This window comes from Hyperolius riggenbachi, chromosome 8 (assembly GCF_040937935.1).
Source record: "Hyperolius riggenbachi isolate aHypRig1 chromosome 8, aHypRig1.pri, whole genome shotgun sequence".
Taxonomy (NCBI): domain Eukaryota; kingdom Metazoa; phylum Chordata; class Amphibia; order Anura; family Hyperoliidae; genus Hyperolius; species Hyperolius riggenbachi.
In genome coordinates, this window is record NC_090653.1 from 261,281,765 (window position 1) to 261,297,275 (window position 15,511).

The 15,511-nt window shown below is 48.5% G+C and overlaps 1 protein-coding gene across 3 annotated transcripts in view; it reads left to right on the forward strand.

Moving 5' to 3' along the window:
* The window catches only part of PNPLA7 (patatin like phospholipase domain containing 7), a 412,399-nt gene that overhangs the window by 219,982 nt on the left and 176,906 nt on the right, over positions 1-15,511 (forward strand). For all 3 annotated transcript variants that reach the window (XM_068248745.1, XM_068248744.1, XM_068248743.1), the window contains one exon: positions 3,890-3,965. In XM_068248745.1, the coding sequence (XP_068104846.1) occupies positions 3,890-3,965 (76 nt within the window). The remainder of the gene's footprint in view (positions 1-3,889; positions 3,966-15,511) is intronic.

The following is a 15,511-nucleotide window of genomic DNA, read 5'->3' on the forward strand; positions in this document are numbered from 1 at the left end:
CTGATTTTAGCTGAAATCTGTTGATTGTATTGATTAGACATGCTGGAAAATCATTGCGATGGACCCCTGGACGATATGTACCCCCCCATCCTCAGGGAAAATAACCCCCCACCCCTGGTGCCTGTGCTCTGTAAATTCTCACCTGTCCCGCTGGTACCCTGCTCCCGCCCTTTTCCCCGTTACCAAGAGTGCTGTGGCACCAGGTGCGTGTGTGTGATGTCACACATGTGCCACGTGGTACAGCAGTGGTGGTAACAGCGGATACGGGTGACGGGGGAAGGAAGTCATGACGGCAGACAGGTGAGAATTTTCAGAGCACTGGGGAGACATGTAAAACTTGCGGGGGGCGGGCTTAGAAGTTGGAGCAATTCTTGTGTGCCTGGAGTCAGAGTTGGTGGTTACATCATTTGAGGAGTAGGAGTCGGATGATTTTCGCAGGGCTGTGGAGTCGGAGTCGTGGAGTCGGAGTCGTGGAGTCGGGCAATTTTGGGTGCCTGGAGTCGGAGTCGGGAAAAAATGCACCGACTCCAACTCCTAATGAATTTGTAACTGTAATTAAAATAGAAAATATGATAAAATGTTCTATTTCTCAGATAATAGTCATTAAAAATAATGTATATATACAGTATATATACAGTAATAGCTGTGCTTAGTCCACAAACATGAAATAAACCAATCAAAATTAGTTACTTGTGCTGCTTCAATAAAGCAGTCCCCGTATTTTTAAGGTCAGATATACATATCTGATTGTGACTGTATATATGATGTGTACACAGGAATCCCTTATATATACTAAATAACATCTATGCTGTAAGAATAAAGCCTGATGTGTAGCCGTGTCACTAATAGAGATGGTCAACGAGATGGAAATAGTTCTGCATTGATGCTGATTTATGCAAATGTATGCACTCTCTTTGCTGATGAAATCAAATAATTTGATATGTTGTTAAAATTTGGTTTGGTGACTACAAATTAAAGGGTAACTGAGACGGATGAAAAGTAAAGTTTTATACATACCTGGGGCTTCCTCCAGCCCCCTTCAGGCTAATCAGTCCCTCGCTGTCCTCCACCACCCGGATCTTCTGCTAGGAGTCCTGGTAATTCAGCCAGTCAGCGCTGTCCGGCCACATGCCGCTCCCACAGCCAGGAACATTCTGCACCTGCGCAATAGTGCTGCACAGGTGTAGTATGCTCCTGGCGGCGGAGTGTGTGCATGCGCACAACGCCCGACTGGCTCAAGTACCTGGACTCATAGCAGAAGATCCAGGTGGTGGAGGAGGACAACGAGGGACTGATTATCCTGAAGGCGGCTGGAGGAAGCCCCAGATATGTATAAAACTTTAATTTCATCTGTCTCAGGTTTACTTTGTTGCACAGTAGTACTATACTCTACATATGCACTCCCCACAGAGCTGCAGGGAATCCACTGAGAATACTGTGCACATTGAACACAGAGGTGTTGTCTGTTTACAATCTCCTCATTCCCCTGCAGAGCACCTGCACATCATTCTTACATGTACCCACACTTACATTGCCTAGGGCCTGATAGATGTTCTTTGTTCCGGTTTGTACCTTTTACAAGTACTCTTACCAAGGACTAGTTTTAGTCTAAAGGGAATAAATATAGTAGTCTACATATCCTTCTCACTTCAGCTGTCTTGTAAAATTCCTATGCGTTGGCAGTTAAGAGACGAATTTCATGTTACATACTTTTAATCAACAAAATTGTAATATGCAAATTAGAGGAGTCAGAGTCGAGGAGTCGGTGGAATCCTAAACGGAGTCGGAGTCGGTGGATTTTTGGACCGACTCCACAGCCCTGGATTTTCGTACCCACTCCATAGCCCTGCAAGGGCTGCAGAGTCTGAGTCAAGGACTCCTCTGCAATTCACTTTTTCTCTTGAGTTATCTCCCAGGTGATATTTTCACAACTTGTTATAAAATGCCCTTTAAAGGGAACCAGAGACGAAGCACCCTTGTGTATTTTACCATATATATCAGTAAGAACATTAGAGAAAACACTTACCATGCTCTCTGTTTCATCCTCACTGCTAAAAGTGTCTGTTAGCAGCTGTGATAAGAATCCCGGACTGAGCATTCAGTCTGGCTTTGCAGGGAATGATTATAGCTGAGTCATTATAGCAGAGCCACAAGGGGGCAGGTTTGGGCTTGAAAAGACACCAGAGAAGACAGACTCAGCTATAATCTTTCCATAGCAAAGCTAGACTGAGTGCTCAGTCGGGGATTCTTATCAGAGGTGATAACAGTAGGGATTAAACAGAACAATGAAACAAAGAGCAGATTAGGTCTTAACTGTCATGTTCCCACTGATTTATAAGGTAAAATACAAGAAGGTGCTTCATCTCTGGTTCTCTTTAAGCCATCAGGAAGCAAGAAAACACTCAAAATAGTCATTTGGGGTATTATTATTATTTAGTATTTATATAGTGCTGACATCTTACGCAGCGCTGTACAGAGTATATTGTCCTGTCCCTCAGAGGGGATCACAATCTAATCCCTCCTAAAGTCATATGTCTATGTATGTATTTGGGGCAAGGCTGTTCTTGCAGCTACACTGCAATACTGAACAAGGTGCTTGGTCTCTTGGGACAGAGTTGGTGAAAGGCCCCTCCCGGGTGCACAGGGAGTGGGCGAAGTATGGTGAGACACACTGCATGTTTTTAATCTCTGCTGTGAAGTATATATGAGCAATCCTGGCCAGATGAATTGCATATGCTTACTATTTTTTGCACATGCTTTTTTTCAGTGAAGCAGTTCTGTTTGGGACCTCAGTATCCAGCAATAAACTGCACTCTCTTTGACTGTGCTAGGAAAACCAGAGCTACACACAGACTGCTGAGGCGATAGTATTAGCTACTAGTTAGGCAGAGAACTTATAACTCTGTTTGATTGAACTGCATAGGAAATGTGATTAGCGTGGCATAATAGTGCATATGTTAGTCCAGTTAGATGGTCAGGAGTATATTTCATGGGTTTTAAAGGGATGGTGCAATAATTGGGGATCATGGGTATACTGTGTGTATTTAATGTGATGTGATTTTCATAATACACGTATTTCATATATCATTCATTGATCTCTGAGGTTTTTTGTTATTTCAGTAATTGGTTGTGTGAAGCACAAGGTAGTAGGTTATATTTGATATGTCTATGTATGTATCGTGTAGTGTATGTATCATAGTCTATGGTCAATTTTGAGTTAGAAAGCCAATTAACTTATCTGTATGTTTTTGTGGTGTGGGAGGAAACTGGAGTGCCCGGAGGAAACCCACACAGACACGGGATGAACATAGATCGTGCTCTGGCTAGGAATTGAACCGGGGACGCAGCGGTGCAAGGCGAGCGCACTAACCACTACGCCACCTTGTCACCTGTCTCTGTGGAGTCAGAGTCGGCGGTTTCATAAAATGAGGAATCTGAGTTTGAGTCTGGTGATTTTTGTACCGACTCCACAGCCCTGGAGAGGAGGACAGGCGACAGAGTTGCTACGCCAATTGCTGAAAGATTTTATTTTGAATTCTATCTGGAATCGGCCTGTGGTGTATGGGCAGGCAAGAGATCTCTCTCGGATCAGATTCAATCAGAGAGAGATCTGTCTCTTGGTGGATCTGCCCATCATCGCTAGATTTATGGCACCTTAACTCCCTCGTCCTGTGTTACGGGGTTAATCCCTTGCTCACGATACTGGGAGCTTTTTAGCAGCGTACTGTAACAGATAATTCAGATGAAACCTAATTACCCAAATGCATGGAAAATCGATATTTGCCGCTTAGCAAAAACTATTCCACCCAATTAGCGGAGTGATTGATGAGCGTATGAGGAATTGGCACGGCTCTTGTTGAAATTAATGCACGGATTTCTCCCCATCCAGGTGGTGACCCGACTCATTCATCTGCTGGGAGAGAAGATTCTTGGCAGCTTGCAGCAGGTCTCGGGGCCCCTCACAGGTGAGTAATGGAGACCAGCTCATATAATTGTCAGCTTGTTCAGGAATGTGGCCGCAGGCCAGCTCGTCTCACATCGTCTCCTCGTTATCAGCATGTGTGGAGGCCACAGACTGCCCAGACTGGCAAGGCAGGAAGAGGACACAGCCGAGTCCCAGAATCCTCTGCTTCCTCTCGCCAGTGTCTATGGCAGAGCATATATGCAAGCTTGTTTACTTGGATTGCTCCATGATCCCATATTACCTATTACTCTTTTACATCTCTTAAAGGAGTACTGTAGGGGAATGGGGGGGGGGGGGGGGGGGGGGGGGGGGAGTTGAACTTACCTGGGGCGTTTAACAGTCCCCTACAGACATCCTGTGCCTGCGCAGCCACTTGCCAATGCTCAGGTCCCCGCCTCCGATTCACATATGGAATTTGCGACTTTAAAGCCGGAAAACCACTGCGCCTGCGTGGCCACGTCCTCACTCCTGCTGACGTCATTGGGAATGTACTGCGCAGGCCCAGTACGGTCTGCGCCTGCACAGTACGCTCCTGGTGACGTCAGCGGGAGTGAGGATGTGGCCACGCAGGCGCAGTGGTTTTCCTACTTTAAAGTCGCAAATTTAGCTGGGTGCAGTCGCACTGTTGCTACAAAAACAACCAAATGGTCCTGGATGTGGCAAAACCACTAAAGGCCAGAGTAGGGTAGAAAGCACAAAGCGGGAAAGAGGTACCCTGTAACCTGACCCATATATAAGCCAAGGTACCCACTTTCCCCTCAGAAACCAGGAAAGCGTGATTAACTCGCATATAATCCCCCTCCACAGTAGACAGATGTGCCCTCAGTACAAGTCAGTCCCCCTCTCCATAGCCAGATATGCCCTACGTATGACACAGCTGTGTCTCAAGACACCGCTACATGGCGTCATAGATATGAGACACAGCGATTGCCACACAGGAAAGAATACCTGATCATTTCACCGCTGAGATGTTGCTTACTTCACAAACCAGGGGGCACCGGTAGTCTGGAACAGCGCTCTGCACACCATGTTACAGGGGATGGTGGGAATGGACACAGCAGGGAGCCAACTGGCAAGAGCAGGATCACTAGTGCACAATTCTTACGCTACTCTGCCAGTAACAAAACCTGTTCCACCATCTTTTCTGCTCCACTGACCCGTGTATAAGCCAAGGGGGATAACTTTTCAGCACGTTTTTTGTGCCGAAAAATTAGGCTTATACGCGAGTATAGAAGGTATGTTAAAAACAAATAAAATAAGAAAATAGGAGGTAGCTTACCTCAATGAAGACAAATTAATGTAATAAATTCATTTTAATATGCACTGGCAATGCATTTCATGGATCTGTGCCTACTTACTCTTATGGCACTTTATTCGGCCTGAGGAACTGAGCACAGACCCACAACACACGCTGCCAGTGCATATTGACACTCATCTTACCAATATTGTAAATGCGAAAGTTGGGTGTTTGTTACTCAATCACACAACAATTGCTGAATGGATTTGAATGAAATTTGGCACACACATAGTACATTACCTGGAATAACATACAGAGTACTTTTTATCCCCATAACCAAAAAGTGGGCGGAGACAAATGCAAATTTCACTGGGAAAATATAAACTGCAGCCATTCTTACACTAATGGCAGGGTTCTCAAACTTTGCACCTTTGGTCATTGGCTGACTGGGATTAATATTAAAAAAGTGGGTGGAGCCTATAAAAGCCAATCAAAATTCACCTATTGATTTTAAAGGGGAATATATACATTAATTGCTGACATTCTTGCACTGTTAATAGCACAAGCCTCAAACCTGGTACAGTTGGTCATTGGGTGACTGGGGTTTAAATTCAGAAAAGGGGGTGGAGCCACAAACAACCATTCAGATTTGTTTCATTTCAATGCAAATTATTGATCCCAAAGACCGCAAAGCTCAGACACTTAGTCATTGAGTAATTGTGTGTTAGGTTTATAAAAAGTGGGCGGAGCCAACACCAGCCAAATACATATCCGGGCAATGCCGGGCCATCAGCTAGTTTATTAATAATAGTAATTAACAGTTTAATTACTCTCTTGGGCGCCTCTTTCCCCTTTGTGCTTTATACCCTTCTCTGGGAGGGGTATACCCCGTTGCATTGTGGGAAATAACTTTTTTTTCAACTGCCAAGCAAGCAGCATCTCCTTCTGTGCATAGAATTCTCAGTAACGAACATTCCGTACAGATCACCTGACAGCACTAAAGCTGTTGCTACCTGTGATTAATTTCAGAATATAAAAAAGTAAACACTGCCTACATAATCTATAAATAAATACTGTAAACAATAAGCAATTTTATTCGGTATGTCCTTCTCACTACAGTTCCACTTTAAGAAGCACCTGAGCTAACCTCAGCATCCAATGATGTAGCAGCTGTTAGTTTTTGCAGCGCACGTTGGCCAATAAGGATAGAGGTTGCGAGAGGAAGTAGTGCTGTTCTTACTTGGATATTGCACTTTTATTTGATAGATTTTGATGGCTTGTTGTACGTTTGACAGTTTGTGCAGCTTGTGAGGACTTTATTAATAAAGTTGTCCTGGAGGAGGGAGCTTGGGGGGGCTGGTCACGTGGACTGGCCTCAGGAGACCATGGCAGCCCTATCTGACCTCACGTGGCATCTCCGATACTAAAGCTGCTCTTTTCCAGGCTGCTGAAGCGTTTCCACATAACCTGCTGCCGATGCTCGGTCAGAGCCTTTAATGTGCCTTCCTGGGATGTTTCCATGGTTACCAGCCGATGAGTCACCGTTCCCAGCGGAGCTAGTAGTCTGCAGTCTAGCTGAAAACTGCAAAAGAGATAGCGGCACGTGTGGGGGGTCTGCTGACCCTCTGCTCCGCAGTTCTGTCACTGGTACAGCTTGTTTAATGTGCATTTCACACAAATTTGTTTTATGTGAACTATACATTAAACCAGAGGTGCCCGGTTTTTTTTAAGCTTGCGAGTTATGTTAAAAGTTACAAGTTGAAAATAATCTACCAGGTAGAATCTACCTACTGATGCAAGCTTATACTGCAGCACATGCACAGCGGCAGCGCATCAGTGATTACCACAAACCACAACTGCAGCACATGCACAGCGGCAGCCCATCAGTGATTACCACAAGCCACACCTGCAGCAAATGCACAGCGATAGCCCATCAGTGATTACCACAAGCCACAACTGCAGCACATGCACAGCAGCAGCCCATCAGTGATTACCACGAGCCACAACTGCAGCACATGCACAGCAGCAGTCCATCAGTGATTACCACAAGCCACAACTGCAGCACATGCACAGCGGCAGTCCATCAGTGATTACCACAAGCCACACCTGCAGCACATGCACAGCGACAGTCCATCAGTGATTACCACAAGCCACACCTGCAGCACATGCACAGCGACAGTCCATCAGTGATTACCACAAGCCACACCTGCAGCACATGCACAGCGACAGTCCATCAGTGATTACCACAAGCCACACCTGCAGCACATGCACAGCGACAGTCCATCAGTGATTACCACAAGCCACAACTGCAGCACATGCACAGCGACAGTCCATCAGTGATTACCACAAGCCACAACTGCAGCACATGCACAGCGGCAGTCCATCAGTGATTACCACAAGCCACAACTGCAGCACATGCACAGCGGCAGTCCATCAGTGATTACCACAAGCCACAACTGCAGCACATGCACAGCGACAGTCCATCAGTGATTACCACAAGCCACAACTGCAGCACATGCACAGCGGCAGTCCATCAGTGATTACCACAAGCCACACCTGCAGCACATGCACAGCGACAGCCCATCAGTGATTGCCACAAGCCACAACTGCAGCACATGCACAGCGGCAGTCCATCAGTGATTACCACAAGCCACACCTGCAGCACATGCACAGCGACAGTCCATCAGTGATTACCACAAGCCACACCTGCAGCACATGCACAGCGACAGTCCATCAGTGATTACCACAAGCTACAACTGCAGCACATGCACAGCAGCAGTCCATCAGTGATTACCACAAGCTACAACTGCAGCACATGCACAGCAGCAGTCCATCAGTGATTACCACAAGCCACACCTGCAGCACATGCACAGCGACAGTCCATCAGTGATTACCACAAGCCACACCTGCAGCACATGCACAGTGGCAGTCCATCAGTGATTACCACAAGCCACACCTGCAGCACATGCACAGCAGCAGTCCATCAGTGATTACTACAAGCCACAACTGCAGCACATGCACAGCAGCAGTCCATCAGTGATTACCACAAGCCACACCTGCAGCACATGCACAGCGACAGTCCATCAGTGATTACTACAAGCCACAACTGCAGCACATGCACAGCAGCAGTCCATCAGTGATCACCACAAGCCACACCTGCAGCACATGCACAGCGACAGTCCATCAGTGATTACTACAAGCCACAACTGCAGCACATGCACAGCAGCAGTCCATCAGTGATTACCACAAGCCACACCTGCAGCACATGCACAGCGACAGTCCATCAGTGATTACCACAAGCCACACCTGCAGCACATGCACAGTGGCAGTCCATCAGTGATTACCACAAGCCACACCTGCAGCACATGCACAGCGACAGCCCATCAGTGATTACCACAAGCCACAACTGCAGCACATGCACAGCGGCAGTCCATCAGTGATTACCACAAGCCACACCTGCAGCACATGCACAGCGACAGCCCATCAGTGATTGCCACAAGCCACAACTGCAGCACATGCACAGCGGCAGTCCATCAGTGATTACCACAAGCCACACCTGCAGCACATGCACAGCGACAGTCCATTAGTGATTACCACAAGCCACAACTGCAGCACATGCACAGCAGCAGTCCATCAGTGATTACCACAAGCCACACCTGCAGCACATGCACAGCAGCAGCCCATCAGTGATTACCACAAGCCACAACTGCAGCACATGCACAGCGGCAGTCCATCAGTGATTACCACAAGCCACACCTGCAGCACATGCACAGCGGCAGTCCATCAGTGATTACCACAAGCCACAACTGCAGCACATGCACAGCAGCAGTCCATCAGTGATTACTACAAGACACAACTACAGCACATGCACAGCGGCAGTCCATCAGTGATTACCACAAGCCACAACTGCAGCACATGCACAGCGACAGTCCATCAGTGATTACCACAAGCCACAACTGCAGCACATGCACAGCAGCAGTCCATCAGTGATTACCACAAGCCACACCTGCAGCACATGCACAGCAGCAGCCCATCAGTGATTACCACAAGCCACACCTGCAGCACATGCACAGCGGCAGGCCGTCAGTGATTACCACAAGCTACAACTGCAGCACATGCACAGCAGCAGTTCATCAGTGATTACCACAAGCCACACCTGCAGCACATGCACAGCGGCAGTCCATCAGTGATTACCACAAGCCACAACTGCAGCACATGCACAGCAGCAGTCCATCAGTGATTACTACAAGACACAACTACAGCACATGCACAGCGGCAGTCCATCAGTGATTACCACAAGCCACAACTGCAGCACATGCACAGGGCAGTCCATCAGTGATTACCACAAGCCACAACTGCAGCACATGCACAGCGACAGTCCATCAGTGATTGCCACAAGCCACAACTGCAGCACATGCACAGTGGCAGTCCATCAGTGATTGCCACAAGCCACAACTGCAGCACATGCACAGCGACAGCCCATCAGTGATTGCCACAAGCCACAACTGCAGCACATGCACAGCGGCAGTCCATCAGTGATTACCACAAGCCACACCTGCAGCACATGCACAGCGGCAGGCCGTCAGTGATTACCACAAGCCACACCTGCAGCACATGCACAGCGGCAGGCCGTCAGTGATTACCACAAGCCACACCTGCAGCACATGCACAGCGGCAGTCCATCAGTGATTACCACAAGCCACACCTGCAGCACATGCACAGCGACAGTCCATCAGTGATTACCACAAGCCACAACTGCAGCACATGCACAGCAGCAGTCCATCAGTGATTACCACAAGCCACACCTGCAGCACATGCACAGCAGCAGCCCATCAGTGATTACCACAAGCCACACCTGCAGCACATGCACAGCGGCAGGCCGTCAGTGATTACCACAAGCCACACCTGCAGCACATGCACAGCGGCAGGCCGTCAGTGATTACCACAAGCTACAACTGCAGCACATGCACAGCAGCAGTTCATCAGTGATTACCACAAGCCACAACTGCAGCACATGCACAGCAGCAGTCCATCAGTGATTACTACAAGACACAACTACAGCACATGCACAGCGGCAGTCCATCAGTGATTACCACAAGCCACAACTGCAGCACATGCACAGCGACAGTCCATCAGTGATTACCACAAGCCACACCTGCAGCACATGCACAGCGACAGCCCACAAGCCACACCTGCAGCACATGCACGGCGACAGTCCGTCAGTGATTACCACAGGCCACAACTGCAGCACATGCACAGCGGCAGTCCATCAGTGATTACCACAAGCCACACCTGCAGCACATGCACAGCGGCAGGCCGTCAGTGATTACCACAAGCCACACCTGCAGCACATGCACAGCGGCAGGCCGTCAGTGATTACCACAAGCCACAACTGCAGCACATGCACAGCGGCAGCCCATCAGTGATTACCACAAGCCACAACTGCAGCACATGCACACCAGCAGTCCATCAGTGATTACCACAAGCCACACCTGCAGCACATGCACAGCGGCAGTCCATCAGTGATTGCCACAAGCCACAACTGCAGCACATGCACAGCGGCAGTCCATCAGTGATTGCCACAAGCCACAACTGCAGCACATGCACAGTGGCAGTCCATCAGTGATTACCACAAGCCACACCTGCAGCACATGCACAGCGGCAGTCCATCAGTGATTACCACAAGCCACAACTGCAGCACATGCACAGCAGCAGTCCATCAGTGATTACCACAAGCCACACCTGCAGCACATGCACAGCGACAGTCCATCAGTGATTACCACAAGCCACACCTGCAGCACATGCACAGCGGCAGTCCATCAGTGATTACCACAAGCCACACCTGCAGCACATGCACAGCGGCAGGCCGTCAGTGATTACCACAAGCCACAACTGCAGCACATGCACAGCGGCAGGCCGTCAGTGATTACCACAAGCTACAACTGCAGCACATGCACAGGGCAGTCCATCAGTGATTACCACAAGCCACAACTGCAGCACATGCACAGCGACAGTCCATCAGTGATTACCACAAGCCACACCTGCAACACATGCACAGCGACAGCCCACAAGCCACACCTGCAGCACATGCACGGCGACAGTCCGTCAGTGATTACCACAAGCCACACCTGCAGCACATGCACAGCGGCAGGCCGTCAGTGAGTACCACAAGCTACAACTGCAGCACATGCACAGCAGCAGTTCATCAGTGATTACCACAAGCCACACCTGCAGCACATGCACAGCGGCAGTCCATCAGTGATTACCACAAGCCACAACTGCAGCACATGCACAGCAGCAGTCCATCAGTGATTACTACAAGACACAACTACAGCACATGCACAGCGGCAGTCCATCAGTGATTACCACAAGCCACAACTGCAGCACATGCACAGGGCAGTCCATCAGTGATTACCACAAGCCACAACTGCAGCACATGCACAGCGACAGTCCATCAGTGATTGCCACAAGCCACAACTGCAGCACATGCACAGTGGCAGTCCATCAGTGATTGCCACAAGCCACAACTGCAGCACATGCACAGCGACAGCCCATCAGTGATTGCCACAAGCCACAACTGCAGCACATGCACAGCGGCAGTCCATCAGTGATTACCACAAGCCACACCTGCAGCACATGCACAGCGGCAGGCCGTCAGTGATTACCACAAGCCACACCTGCAGCACATGCACAGCGGCAGGCCGTCAGTGATTACCACAAGCCACACCTGCAGCACATGCACAGCGGCAGTCCATCAGTGATTACCACAAGCCACACCTGCAGCACATGCACAGCGACAGTCCATCAGTGATTACCACAAGCCACAACTGCAGCACATGCACAGCAGCAGTCCATCAGTGATTACCACAAGCCACACCTGCAGCACATGCACAGCAGCAGCCCATCAGTGATTACCACAAGCCACACCTGCAGCACATGCACAGCGGCAGGCCGTCAGTGATTACCACAAGCCACACCTGCAGCACATGCACAGCGGCAGGCCGTCAGTGATTACCACAAGCTACAACTGCAGCACATGCACAGCAGCAGTTCATCAGTGATTACCACAAGCCACAACTGCAGCACATGCACAGCAGCAGTCCATCAGTGATTACTACAAGACACAACTACAGCACATGCACAGCGGCAGTCCATCAGTGATTACCACAAGCCACAACTGCAGCACATGCACAGGGCAGTCCATCAGTGATTACCACAAGCCACAACTGCAGCACATGCACAGCGACAGTCCATCAGTGATTACCACAAGCCACACCTGCAGCACATGCACAGCGACAGCCCACAAGCCACACCTGCAGCACATGCACGGCGACAGTCCGTCAGTGATTACCACAGGCCACAACTGCAGCACATGCACAGCGGCAGTCCATCAGTGATTACCACAAGCCACACCTGCAGCACATGCACAGCGGCAGGCCGTCAGTGATTACCACAAGCCACACCTGCAGCACATGCACAGCGGCAGTCCATCAGTGATTACCACAAGCCACACCTGCAGCACATGCACAGCGGCAGGCCGTCAGTGATTACCACAAGCTACAACTGCAGCACATGCACAGCAGAAGTTCATCAGTGATTACCACAAGCCACACCTGCAGCACATGCACAGCTACATAGTTACATAGTTATTTTGGTTGAAAAAAGACATACGTCCATCGAGTTCAACCAGTATAAAGTACAACACCAGCCTGCTCCCTTACATATCCCTGTTGATCCAGAGGAAGGCGAAAAAACCCTTACAAGGCATGGTCCAATTAGCCCCTAAAGGGAAAAATTCCTTCCCGACTCCAGATGGCAATCAGATAAAATCCCTGGATCAACATCATTAGGCATTACCTAGTAATTGTAGCCATGGATGTCTTTCAACGCAAGGAAAGCATCTAAGCCCCCCTTAAATGCAGGTATAGAGTTTGCCATAACGACTTCCTGTGGCAATGCATTCCACATCTTAATCACTCTTTCCTAAATAAATGGCTAAAACATTTTTCCTCCAGCGACAGTCCATCAGTGATTACCACAAGCCACACCTGCAGCACATGCACAGCGGCAGTCCATCAGTGATTACCACAAGCCACACCTGCAGCACATGCACAGCGGCAGGCCGTCAGTGATTACCACAAGCCACAACTGCAGCACATGCACAGCGGCAGCCCATCAGTGATTACCACAAGCCACAACTGCAGCACATGCACACCAGCAGTCCATCAGTGATTACCACAAGCCACACCTGCAGCACATGCACAGCGGCAGCCCATCAGTGATTACCACAAGCCACAACTGCAGCACATGCACAGCGGCAGTCCATCAGTGATTGCCACAAGCCACAACTGCAGCACATGCACAGTGGCAGTCCATCAGTGATTGCCACAAGCCACAACTGCAGCACATGCACAGCGGCAGTCCATCAGTGATTATTAGGAAGACTATATTAATACTGGGCAGGGCCTCCCTTTATTAGGAACACTATACGAATACTGGGTAGGGCCCCCTTTATTAGGAACACTATACTAATACTGGGTAAGGCCCCCCTTTATTAGGAACACTATACTAATACTGGGTAAGGCCCCCCTTTATTAGGGACACTATACTAATACTGGGCAGGGCCTCCCTTTATTAGGGACACTATACTAATACTTGGTAGGGCCTCACTTTATTAGGAACACTATACTAATACTAGGCAGGGCCTCCCTTTATTAGCAACACTATACGAATACTGGGTAGGGTCTCCCTTTATTAGGAACACTGTACTAATACTAGGCAGGGCCTCCCTTTATTAGGGACACTATACTAATACTGAGTAGGGTCTATCTTTATTAGGAACACTATACTAATACTGGGTAAGGCCCCCTTTATTAGGAACACTATACTAATACTGGTTAGGGCCCCCTTTATTAGGAACACTATACTAATACTGGGCAGGGCCTCCCTTTATTAGGAACACTATACTAATACTGGGCAGGGCCCCCTTTATTAGGAACACTATACTAATACTGGGTAGGGCCCCCCTTTATTAGGAACACTATACTAATACTGGGTATAGTCTCCCTTTATTAGGAACACTATACTAATACTGGGTAGGGCCTCCCTTTATTAGGAACACTATACTAATACTGGGTAGGGCCTCCCTTTATTAGGAACACTATACTAATACTGGGTAGGGCCTCCCTTTATTAGGAACACTATACTAATACTGGGCAGGGCCTCCCTTTATTAGGAGCACTATACTAATACTGGGTGGGGCCTCCCTTTATTAGGAACACTATACTAATACTGGGTAGGGCCTCCCTTTATTAGGAACACTACACTAATACTGGGCAGGGTCTCCCTTTATTAGGACCACTATACTAATACTGGGCAGGGCCCCCTTTATTAGGAACACTATACTAATACTGGGCAGGGCCCCCTTTATTAGGAACACTATACTAATACTGGGCAGGGCCCCCTTTATTAGGAACACTACACTAATACTGGGTAGTGCCCCCCTTTATTAGGAACACTATACTATAATACCGGGTAGGACCTCCCTTTATTAGGAACACTATACTAATACTGGGTAGGGCCTCCCTTTATTAGGAACACTATACTAATACTGGGCAGGGCCTCCCTTTATTAGGAACACTATACTAATACTGGGCAGGGCCCCCTTTATTAGGACCACTATACTAATACTGGGCAGGGCCCCCTTTATTAGGAACACTATACTAATACTGGGCAGGGCCCCCTTTATTAGGAACACTACACTAATACTGGGTAGGGCCCCCCTTTATTAGGAACACTATACTAATACTGGGTAGGGCCTCCCTTTATTAGGAACACTATACTAATACTGGGCAGGGCCTCCCTTTATTAGGAACACTATACTAATACTGGGTAGGGCCCCCTTTATTAGGAACACTATACTAATACTGGGTAGGGCCTCCCTTTATTAGGAACACTACACTAATACTGGGTAGGGCCCCCCTTTATTAGGAACACTACACTAATACTGGGTAGGGCCTCCCTTTATTAGGAACACTACACTAATACTGGGTAGGGCCCCCCTTTATTAGGAACACTACACTAATACTGGGTAGGGTCTCCCTTTATTAGGAACACTATACTAATACTGGGTAGGGCCTCCCTTTATTAGGAACACTATACTAATACTGGGTATAGGGCCTCCCTTTATTAGGAACACTATACTAATACTGGGTAGGGCCTCCCTTTATTAGGAACACTATACTAATACTGGGTAGGGTCTCCCTTTATTAGGAACACTATACTAATACTGGGTAGGGCCTCCCTTTATT